This window comes from Vombatus ursinus, unplaced genomic scaffold (assembly GCF_900497805.2).
Source record: "Vombatus ursinus unplaced genomic scaffold, bare-nosed wombat genome assembly UNPS02008961.1, whole genome shotgun sequence".
NCBI lineage: Eukaryota > Metazoa > Chordata > Mammalia > Diprotodontia > Vombatidae > Vombatus > Vombatus ursinus.
The window spans coordinates 16,411,623-16,423,935 of NW_020948739.1; the positions used below are offsets into that span (position 1 = coordinate 16,411,623).

Sequence of the window (12,313 nt, forward strand, 5' to 3'; positions counted from 1 at the left end):
TAACCCTACAGAACTGGATGAAATTCAAACTGCTGAGAGATAGATCTGTATCCTTGTCACTTTGATCTTGTGCCCTAAATTTTATTTTTGTAGGGTAAATAATTTCACCTGGTTAAGCCCCTCCTTGATCTGGGGATGCCTCCAAAAAAGTTCCAAACTCAAAAATGTCATGATGTTTTTGGTTGGTCAATGAACAGAGTGGGTAATGTTACTGAGAAGAATGAAAAGAACTGAGAAAATGTCAAGTTGGTCTTACTAATTAATAACAATAATAAGAGCTCCCATTTCTATAGCACTTTTAGGTTTTACAAAGCACTTTACATGTATTATCTCACTTGATCCTCACAACAACCCCGTGAGACAGGTGCTATTATTATCTCTCATTTACAGATGAGCAAACTGAAGCTGAGAGGTTGAGAGATTTGCCCAGGGCCACATAGCCAGCATCAAAGGTAAGATCTGAATCCAGGATTTCCAGCCTCCAAGTAGTTTTTGGTCCACTGTACTGCACTGTTCTCTACTTGGTTACTTCTCATCATCTTTATTACAAAGTAAATTATTAATAACCTACACATATAAGCAGTAAAGATAATCATCTTGAGGAATAGAATAATAATATTTATTATTAGGGAAATAAAAATTAAATAACCTTTTTTCTTGAACTATTTCATCTTAGAAGAATAAAAATAAAAATAGATGCTCATCACTAGTTCATTACTGTTCAATTTGTGTATCAATGCTTTAGATTGTAAAGTTGAGTTTCTTTAATTGACTCCTAAATGACTTTTATTCTGGAGAAAAACATTTCCACAAAGAAAATACTCAGTGGGTATTGGTTAATAAATAAGTTTTTCTTGTCAGGCAAATAAATCATCATTATGTATTAAGCAATGTTTAATAAATGATATCTGTTTGCTTTTGTTTTTTTTTTTTCTGAGGGAATTCTAGGGCAGATACTCAACCTGTGGACCACCACTTAGTTCATGTTGTTTAGTCTAATAGGAATCTCTCCTGTGCCATTTTTTAAAGGAAATGCATAGCCACAATTAACTATCTACCGTGAGGACATCTTCTTCCACTAAGGACAGTTCTAGAGTATTATCATTGGTGCCAGCTTTCATCCTGAAATTGAAAGAACCATAGAGTTTTGCAGACTCTTTGGAAGAGGCAAACCTATTCCTCCTGTATAGCTCCCCCTTCCACATGGACATCATCAACAAACAGGACAGAACCACACCACCCAGAGTAAGAAGGCAGAGACCAGCTATCACACAGCGATCCAGGTGAGCCCCAATTCTGGCATTCTCATTCTCCAAGCGTTCCATTTCCCGGGCTGCGATGGTATTGGGGTCCACAGTCACTTCCCTGGGGACCAAATAAGAGATGATCACCAACAAGATACCAGTGACCAAGAACAAGATGGCACTGATGAAGCCATAATCTGTTGACTTCCCTGAAGCAGTGGCTTCAGAGCCCATGTCATCTTCTTCAGATATCAGGGACATGGCAGCCTCATGAGACCATTCATTTAAGTTCTCCCAGCCAGGACCTCTTTGGTGGCTGCCATCCTTTGCTGGAGAAAGGCTGCCAGTACAATGCTCCAGGTTGACATTTTCATCAACATAGGTGAAGGAGGTTTCGAGTTCCTGGGCATAGCAGTGGCAGACCTTCTCTTCAGCCATTATTGGCTCTTTTTCTAACTTGAGAAATCCTGATGGGTGGCCATCTGTCTGAACAATGCTATCTCTCTGAGGAAGAAAGTCAAATGTGGGAGGAGAGCTGGTCTCATTATTCTCTATAACCTTTTGTGTTGATTTGCAGTGTTTCTGGCAGCAGAGAGCAGCTCTGGTTGCTGCTTCAGTCAATTTTACATCTCTTCTAATCTGCTGTTGGTCACAGGGAGGAGCCCCCAAACTCCAGTCCAGATTGTTGCACTGGTCCGCCTGCCCTCTCTTCTTAGCAAGGTGGTGGAGCTCCATGGGAGCTATTCAGATGTCCCCAAGCAGTCTCATATCTAAGACATCCTCTTGAAATCTCTGCCAATAATAACACAATTAGACAAGATCCCAACATGGAAGCTAAAGTTCTCTATTAAAAGTATTTATCCAAAGTGGACAGGAACATTCAGCAACTTTAGACCCATTTTTTTTTCCTAATAGGGTCAGAAAAGAAAAAAGATGACAAAAAAGCAGAGAATGGGGTACAGACAAACCTTTAGAATTGGCACAGGGAGTGTAAGGTCAGGATAGGAAAGGTGAAAGAAGAAAGCTGTAGTATCCCTAGGAAAGGTACTATTGCCCCTAATTAAAATCTAGGTGCTCAGACATGTTTCTGCTATATTCCTCCAACAAGGTGGAAACATATATTTCCTCTAAGCAAGGGTTCTTAACCTGGGGTCTGTGAACTTTTAAATACACGCACACACACACATATACATACATGTATAGATGGCTTTCAATTTAATTGATTTCCTTAGCAATCCTATAGTTCTTATTTTATGTTTTTAAAGATATTATTCTGGAAAGGGGTCCATAGGATTCATCAGAACCCCGGCTCTTGAAAAAGACAAACTGGAAAAGGTAGGGAACCTTATGACACCCAATGGAGAAGAAATGTAGAACACAATGAAATGTTCATTGTTTATACCATCTGCAGTGCAGAACTGGTTTGGATTTTGATAAATGCAGTGTTAAATTATCTCTAGAGCACTTCCTTGAGTGTGAATCAAATAGATGTAATTTGTGTTACAAAGACTTTAGAAGTCCAGGAGGATCATAGGGATGGCTATAAAGCACAATGACAGCCCAAATGTTACCTACTCCTATTCTTAGCTGCTTTCCCAGACCTTACATCTGGTACATCAAATGACCCCGTAATGCTGCTAGATTTGCCCACAATTTCAAGCCTGTATCATTCTCCCTGCACTGATGCTGTCTCCTGTGCTGCTGCACGGAGCTAGAGTACTTTCAACCACTGGGGAGTTACTGCTTCCAGACCTTCCACATTATCACAAAGCAATACACCCTACTATTCCTTCCACCTAGCTACATACTAAAACCTGCTCTTTACACCTCAAGAATGAAGCTGAGCAATTCTCTTTGTCAGTTAAAATAGAAAGACAGATCTCTGGATTAGATAGGAAAAGACTGTTTATCTCCCTGCTCTAAGCTGCCTTCCCACTAAAGAACTGCACACTACAGGGATTTCAAGCAACTTTTTCCTTGCTTTGGTTCTGATGCCAGGATAATAACTTATTTAGCTCACAGCCTAAAGCATAGGATGCTTCAAATCCAGTGACTCCGACAGCCGACAATCCAGAGAGGTAGGAGCAAAATAATCACCTGATGCCAAGTAGCCAATCATTAATCAATCAACAAATATTTATTAAGCACCTTTTATTTGCCAGGTTAACGTTATGCCCCAGGGATATAAGTACAAAGAGCTTACATTCTCAACACAGGTTAAACTAAAGCATCACTTTTTAGTTCCAAGTGAGTGATTTATTGAAGGTTTTTTTTTTTGTTTTTTTTTTAAATACTGCTTCCCTAGTACAAGACTTTCTCCTCAATCCTCAATTGAAAATTCACAAATCTTTCTCCAGGGAAGAGTATAGTCAATCTGGAACCTTTATATTGTTTAACAAATGTCCAAACTGTGCATTTCTAGAAAACAAACGAATGAACGAATGGTAAGTAGTTTCATCCATTATTTAAAAGAGAAAACCTTTCACAGTTCCTTATGCTATGAGGAACTGATCACCTTATGGCACAAATATCTCATTAAGCTGCAATGGTCTGGATTAAATAAAGTCGCTAAAATTGCCTCCAGCAAAGGGACAGTCAGAGTTATACTTTACTTCCCTTCTCTCTCTCTCTCTCTCTCTCTCTCTCTCTCTCCAAAAAAAAAACAAAACAACAACAAAAAAACCCAACAAACAAGAACAACAAAAAACAAAAAAGAAAAAAAAACAGAAAAATCTTGTTTTATCTTTAGTATAATAAAAAGACATTCAATCCATCAGTCTACTCCTTTTAAACTCAGTAATCTACACAGCTCCTTTCCTTCTATGGACAAGTGAATAATCCCCCTGGAGACGACCTAAGGGCTCTCTTCTTCCTTTCATTCTCGTTCTCTCTCATTCTATCATTCTCTCTCTCTCTCTCTCTCTCTCTCTCTCTCTCTCTCTCTCTCTCTCTCTCTCTCTCTCTCACACACACACACACACACACAGACACACACACACACACACACACACACACACACAGTCTGATTAAGAGCCTCGCTAATGAAATTAAATCTCAAATGGGGAAGGAGACGTTTCCTGCACCCCCTCTGCCCTTGCCATTAATTAAAAGCAATATTATTTCCGTGGTCCAAGGACGTCCGGTTGAGCTTCTTTCGGAAGCAATCCTCGGATCGGACCCCAACGCTTTTCTTAGGGGAGGAGGTTCACTGGGCACCCAGAGGCAACGTGGGCGCTCTTCGCCTCTCCGGTGGTAATGTGCTAAAAATCTATTCCAGGCGCCCCCGGCGCCTGCACGACTGGAAGAGCCCCCACTCCAGCTCCCTTTCTCCCCTGCACAAGCGGCATCTTTCCTGACCTGGCACCCTGAGCTGGGGCTGTCTCCATCCACTTAGTGCAAAAAGACATAGCAGGAGCCATGGGAAGGGAGAGGAGAAGCGAGCCCCGGGTGACCAGAGAGCCCTGGCTCCAGACGTTGCCTAGCTCTCTATGTCCGCACCATCCCGTTGAACACTCCCCCCCCGTCCCCTCAATCCCTTAAAAAAAAATTCTCTCCCTACCCGGCTTCCTGAAACCCAAGGGAGCCTACCTTCTTCTTCTTCTTCTTCTTCCTCCCCCCTCCCAGTGTCTTGAAGTCTTGGAGCTTCTCTGACCTCCGCTGATTGCTGGAAGTCCTTCAATATAACCGGAGAAGGCACTTGTAGCCCTCCTGAGCTCCTCTGCCCTCCCTATATGGATTGTGCTGGGCTGTGCCTGGGCTGGGCTGGGAGGGGCTCTTCGTTTCTGCTGGGGATGCTGGGAGTTGTAGTTCAGAGGCCGCAGCCCTAGGGTTGGGCGGGCAACGCCCTTAATTAATTTTCACCCCACCCCTCCATCACATCTTCTTTCTCGGTCTTGGTTTCCCAAAGCCTTTGCAACTACAAGTCCTGAATTAAGCACTGTGTAGAGTGACTCAAGCTCTTGTTTCTTCTAGAATCCTAATCCCCAATCAATGATATCTGGCTTTTATATTGTACTTACTATATAATGGCTGACTACTATATATGTATAGTTTTCTAAGGTTTAGCAAAGTAGCTTATTTATTATCTCATCTGATCTTCACAACAATTTATTTCCCCCATTTTAGAGATGAGGAAACTGAGACTGAGAAAGTTTAAATACGATACAATGGAAGGCCACTGGATTTTCAGTCAAAAGATCTGGACTCAACATATGTTTCTGACGCTTAATACAGTGTGACCTCCCACAATTCAGTTAACCTCTCTGGGCCTCAGTTTCTTCATTTATAAAGTAAAGAGGTTAATCTAGATGACATCTGAGGTCTCTACTTCTAAATCTATGGTCCTATGACTTTCCCAGGGTCACACAGGTGTCAGAGGTGTCATTCCCTCACCTACACAACACTAGTATTACAGGGAAATTAATGACATACCATATTTCAAAGGCAGTCGAAGTCATGACAATCCATGATAAAGAGAAGGAGGTTATACCGATTAATTTTTTTAAGTTATAAGATATATTTTGTTTGTTTGAATGTATTTTAGAGATCAGCTTCTTCTAAAGATGAGGAAACTGAGGTTAAATAATTGACTAAGGTCATACAGTCAATGGTAGAGGGCAGACACATATTTTTTACCTTTCTTTGTATCCTCAGTGCTTAGCACAGTGTATAAGGAGAGCTTAATAAATGCTTGTTGACTGACTGCCTTTCTGTTGCAGCCAACAATTGGGGATTCAGCTAGTAGGTTACCTATATATCAAGCTTCTGGTGCTTGGCACACACTCGGCAGTTGCTAAGTGTTTGTGAAACTGAATTGAATTTTGTTGGCATAGTGGAAGGAACCCTGGACTTGTTTGAAGACTTGAAAAGGATTCCTGCTCAGCCCTTACTATCAGTGTGATTTTGGGCAAGTTACTTACAGACTTCATTTTTCTCATCTGCATAATGAGAGAATTAGATTAGGTCTAAAGTCTTTTCCTTATAAAGAATTTCAAGGGTATTCATCCTCTCCATTTGAGTAGATGAATCTGATATTAGTATTACTAGTTATAAACTGCTCATATATAAAGTCTCTGTCTCACTTCTAATCCATGCTATGCACACTTATATTCATCTTGTTAAAAAATAATTTACATTGTGTAACCTGCCTGCTCAAAAACCTCCAATAACTGTTGGTCATGCGTAAGTTTAAATTGGTACTCCTTGCATTGAACAGCACGTAGAAATTGTCCCAATCTCATCTCCACTAATGTACTATCCAAAACTTTTGCTCCCTGGTGGTTGGTTTACTCAGTGTCTTTCCCCTCCCCAAATAGGACATGAGTTCTGCCTTTGCTCACACAGTTCCTATACTATTTCCTGAAATTCATCAGGAACCAGTTCATGTACTAACTACACCCCCCCCATTCCAACCCATGTGATTTCTTCTTTCTTTAAACACTTATAATAATGTTTCCAGATTACTCATCTGTACATCATGGCAATCTAGTAGTAGATACTTAATACTTGTTAAAAGAATATATGGTGGAAAGCAGTATGAAAGAAAAATGAGAATTTAAATGATCAATAATGTTTTATCCCTGTATTCCATTTCTATAGATTACTGCAATAGTTGATTTTGATTGTATTGTAAAGTCTATTAATTTTAAGTTTTTCCCTGTAATACTAAATCCTCCCCTGGTGAACTCTCAGTAACAATGCAGATTGGATTGCAATCTTAATGGGCAGGTTAAAGCTGGGAAAGGTTAAGTGATCTACCCAGAATCTTCTTGTCTCCAAGCTCAGAACTCAATCCACTACACCATGAATATTAAAATAATAACAATTAACATCTAGGTAGCACCTTAAAATTTACATAGTACACAACAAACCTGTGAGATTGGGTTATTGTTATTATCCTTATTTTACATATGAGAAAACTGAGGCTAAAATACTCCTACAGGGTCACATAGCTATTAAGTGTCTGAGTCAGGATTCAAATTGAAGTCTTCCTGACTCAAAATAGAGCATTCTTTTCACTATGCCATAAAAGGGAATAGTTTTAAGGCCAGTACCCAATTCACCAAGCCAGTCTGCTTCTATTGGATTAAGTACATTACACAATGCCCTTCAAAGCTCTACAAAAAGAGAACAAATGTAATAATCTGTGGATTGTGGCAGAGTGGAAAGAACCCGCTACTGTGACTTAGCCAGGCTCTGTCAGGGACTGTGTGATTTAAGCCAATCATTTAACCTCAGTGAACCTTGATTACTTCATCTTTAGAAGGAAATAATATCTATGATGCCTTGAGACCAAAACAAAATCCTATAATTGGTTTTTTTTGCTTTAAATAATATTTTATTTTTTCCACAATTATAAATCAAGAAATTTTTTAGCATTAATTTTTACAAGATTTTGAGTTCCAGATTTTTTCTCCCTCCCTCCCTTTCCCCTTTTCTGAAAATGGTAGGCAGTTTGATATAGTTTATATAAATGCTATCATGTAAAACATATTTCCATATTCATCAGAATTATGGAAAAAGAAACAGATCAAAAATTTAAAAAATGAGAAAGAATAAAGTAAGTAAAAACATATACTTCGATCTACATTCAGAGTTCATCAGTTCTTTAGATATGAATAGCGTTTTCCTTTGTGAGTCTTTTGTGATCCTTGTGAGTCCAATGATCCTTGGATCATTGTGTTGTTGAGAAAAGTTGAATCATTCATAGTTGATCATCACATGATGTTGCTGATAACATTTGCAGTGTTTTAGTGGTTCTGCTCATTTTACTTTGCATCCGTTCACACAAGTCTTTCCAGGTGTTCCTTTACTCTGTGTATCTCTCTGCTTCACGTGTGTTTCTTGTAAGCAACATATTGTAGGATACTGGGTTTTTATCTACTCTACTATCTTCTTCTGTTTTATGGGAGAGTTCATCCCATTCACATTCACAATTATGATTACTACCTGTGTATTTCCCTCCATTTTATTTTTCCTCCTGTTTGTCCTCTCTTTCTTTTTACCCCTCCCCACATCACCAATTTTTTTGCTTCTGTCTACCACCTCTCCTGATCTGTTCTCCCTTCTGCTTTATTTAATCTCTTCCCCTCCTACTTCCCTATCTGGTAAGATAGATTTCTATATTCATCTGATTGTGTATATTATTCCCTCTTTGAGGCAATACTGATGAGAGTAAGATTCAAGCAATGCCCATTGCCCTCTCCCACTTCCCCTCCACTATATATAAGTCTTTCTCACCTCTTTATTTGAGATAATTTACCACATTCTACCTTTCCCTTCCTTCTGTACCCATTTTACTTCTCTTTCTCATTTTTTATTTTTTGTCATTCTCTCAAATACACCTTATACTTATACCTTCTTTCTACATTTATTCTTTCTATCTGTACTGTTAGTGATACAATTTTTAAGAGTTACAAGTATCATCATCCCATGTTGGGAAATACACAGTTTAGTTCTATTGAATCCATTCTGTTTTCTTTTCCCTTTTTACCTGCTTATGCTTCTCTTGATATTGGAGGTCAAATTTTTGGTTTAATTCTGGTCTTCTCCTTATGAAGGCTTGAAATCCTTCTATTTTGTTCAATGACTATTTTTCTCTTGATGTATTGTGCTTTATTTTACAGGGTAACTGATTCTTGGTTGTACTCCTATCTCCTTTGTCCTCCAGAATATCATGTTCCATGAACTCCAGTCCTTTAATGTTGGAGCTGCCAAGTCCTGTGTGATCCTGATTGTGACTCCCCAATATTTGAATTGTTTCTTTCTAGACACTTGCAGTATTTTTGCCTTGATCTGATAGTTCTGAAATTTGGCTATAATGTTCCTCGAGATTTTTATTTTGGGCTCTCTTTTCTGAGATGGATTTTTTCAATGCCTATTTTGCCCTCTGGTTCCAGGATATCAGGGCAGTTTTCCATGATAATTTCTTGAAAAATGCTGTCCAGGTCCTCCTTTTGATTAAGGCTTTCAGATAGTCCAATGATTCTGATATTGTCTCTCCTGGATCTGTTTTCCAGGTTAGCTATTTTACATCTTCTTCCATTTTTTCATTCTTTTGAATTTGTTTGATTGATTCATAATGTCTCACAGAGGCATTAGCTTCCAGCTGCCCAATTCTATCTTTTGAGGTGTTGTTTTCCTCAATTAGCTTTTGTACTTTCTTTTACAATTGGCCAATTATACTCTTTAAGGAGTTGTTTTCTTCAGTGGATTTTTGTATCTCCATTTCCATTTGTCCAATTTTACTTTTTAAGCAGTTTTTCAAGCTGTTGAGTCTTTTTTTCATAATTCTCTTGCATCACTCTCATTTTTTTTCCCTCTTTTTTTTCTACCTCTGTTATATGAATTTTAAGCTCCTTTTTGAACTCTTCCATGAGTTCTTTCTGGGCTTGAAATGACTTCCTGTTTTTCTTTGGGGTTTTGCCTAGAGGTATTTTGACATTGTTGTCCTCTTCTGAGTTTGTCTTAGTCTTCTCTGTCCCATAATAACTTTCTGTGGTCAGATTCTTTTTTTTTCCTGCTCATCCCGCCCCCCCCCCCCCTTTTTGGCCTTTTTCCTTTCTTTTAAATTTGAGCTCTGCTCCAAGGGTGGAAGGGGCACTTTCTCTGGCTTCTTGTGCTAGTGTCTGTAGACCCTGGCTATTTACCTAGTGCAATACTGATTGTTACCCTGAGGACTACAGGGGACTGTTGTTTCTGGTCCTGTGCTGCAAGGATGGGGTGGGAGTTGGCTGGTGCTGCTGGAGGCCAAAGAGGTCTGGCAGCTTACCTGGTGCTGAGCTTGGGTTCTAGTCATGGTGTCTGGTGTGTGCTGAGGCCCCATGGGGTTTTTCTGTGTTACTTCAGGGCTACAATGAAGGCATGAAGGATGCCTGCTCACCTGGGCTCTGTCCTGGGACCTCTTGTCTTTCTCTACCTTCTCTTTTGGTGATCTCATCATAGGTCCAATTAGCAGATGACTCCCAAATTGTTTTACCAAACTTCATAACTCCCCTAAATTCTATCACGAAATGCCTATGAGACATTTTAAATTAAATGTTCCTTAGGCACCTCAAGCTCACTATTTCTAAAACAGAGTCCTCTAAACCATCATTCCACTCACCCAGAGTCTGGAATCTCAGTCCCCCTTGACTCTCTTCTGTTTCACTTCCTGCATCCAGTCAGTTGCCAAGTTCTGTTAATTCTACCTCCACAGTATCTCTTGAATCTCTTTCATTAACCTGCTCCTCACATGGCCACCACCCTACTTCAGACACTTATCAGTTCTCACACAGACTACTGCAACAGCTTCCCAATTGGACTCCCTGCTTGTAGTACTTCCCCTCTCCGGTCAATTCTCCACAAAAGTGCCAAAAGAATTTTCCTAGAGCACATGTGACAATGGCTCTGTGCCACAGAAGAATCTCTAGTGATTCTCCTTAATCTCTAGATTAAAACATAAATTTCTGAGCTTGGCATTTTAAACACTTTGCAATCAGGCTCCAGACTACTTTTCCAGGTTAATTTCACATTCTCTCCTTCATACAGTTGATGTTTTATCCAAACTGACCTATTTATTGTTCCCCAAACTTGGAATTCTATTTTTGCCCTTGTGATTTTGCTGTTCCCCCATACCTAGGATGCAATCCATCCTCACCTCTGCCTCTTAGAATTTCTGGCTTCCTCCAAAACTGAGCTCAGTGCCACTTCCTAAGGGTAGCTTTTTCTGATCTCTGTAGGTGACAATGGTCTCTTTTTCCTTAAGTAATCATGCATAAGCTTATCTGTTTATGTGTTATACACCTGTGAGAAAACGTAAGCTCCTTGTGGTCAGGAACTGTTTTTATTTCATCTTTTATCTTCTCCCCCAGCATTTCGCACAGTGTCTTGCACAAAGCCAGCACTTAAATGCTTGTTGGCTTTGGTTGAATTCTATTGGATGGGATTTTGCTAGATTGTTCTCCGCCCCCTCCACAACAATAATTCTATAAGTTTTCAATTCAATTGGCAATGAAGGCATGTACAGAGGCAACTAGTAGCATGGTAGACAGAGTGCTAGGCCTAGAGTCAGGAAGATCTGAGTTCAAATATAATCTCAGATATTATCTTTGTGACCCTGGACAAGTCACTTAACCTGTCTCAGTTTCCTCAACTGTGAAAAATGAGGATAATAATTGAGCCCATTTCACAGAGTTGCTGTGGTAAGGAGAAAATGAGATAATATTTGTAAAAATGCTTAGCACGGTTGCTTATTCCTGTCCTAACAGGTTCTCTACAACCTTGCCAACTTCACTTCCTTTTTAAAAATTATTTTTGGCCACTTGATTTGTATGCCAGTTTTATAGATGAGGTGGTACTTCATATTGTTTTCATTGGTATCTGTTTGACTAGAAGTGAGGTTGAACATATTTTGACATGATGGAATCATATCAATATTGATATTCTCAGTGTAAGTGAACCTTGAAGATATAAGGAAGTTGCAGCCAAATAGACAGATGGCTCACAGGTTCTCCTTGGAGAGGCAATAAGAGTTGGATTGATCATGGCTCCAAAGGCTGCAAAAATGTCATTTCATGGAATACTTGGTCATCTCTTTGTACAGTGCTCAAGGTAAATAAGCAAAATGCTCAGCATGCATATAATTGCAAGGTATGTGCCAACATCTGTTTCGAAGAATTAGCAGAGAATTTCTATGAAGAACTCAATAAGACTCTCCAAATTAAATTGACATAGACGTTAATACTTGATGACTTCAATGCAAAGGGAAGGACAATGAAAAATATGTCGTAAAATATGACTTAGGGTCAAGAAATAAAAGAGGCTGGAGGTTTTAAAAATACACAGAAATCTTATAGTTATATATCACAAATGCTTTTTTTCATTAAGAGTTGGTAGTCACTGGTCATGGTGAACACCAAATAATACCTCTGTCACACATGTGAGAAATTAGCTATATTGTAACAGACAGGGAATAACTTACTACTGATATGATAATCATTTCCGAATCATTTTTCTATGTGCTATTGATAGACCACCAACTTCTTCTTCTTCTTCTTCTTCTTCTTCTTCTTCTTCTTCTTCTTCTTCTT

At 39.3% G+C, this 12,313-nt stretch overlaps 1 protein-coding gene across 1 annotated transcript; it reads right to left on the bottom strand.

The window, feature by feature from the left end:
* Positions 1 to 910: 910 nt before the first annotated feature.
* TMEM74 (transmembrane protein 74) lies at positions 911 to 4,944 on the bottom strand. Its single transcript, XM_027849878.1, has 2 exons — positions 4,833 to 4,944; positions 911 to 2,036 (listed from the first exon to the last, which is right to left on the bottom strand). Exon 2 carries the CDS (start codon positions 1,977 to 1,979, stop codon positions 1,047 to 1,049), a length of 933 nt encoding a protein of 310 aa, XP_027705679.1. The 5' UTR covers positions 1,980 to 2,036; positions 4,833 to 4,944; the 3' UTR covers positions 911 to 1,046.
* Between the last annotated feature and the right edge of the window lie 7,369 nt (positions 4,945 to 12,313).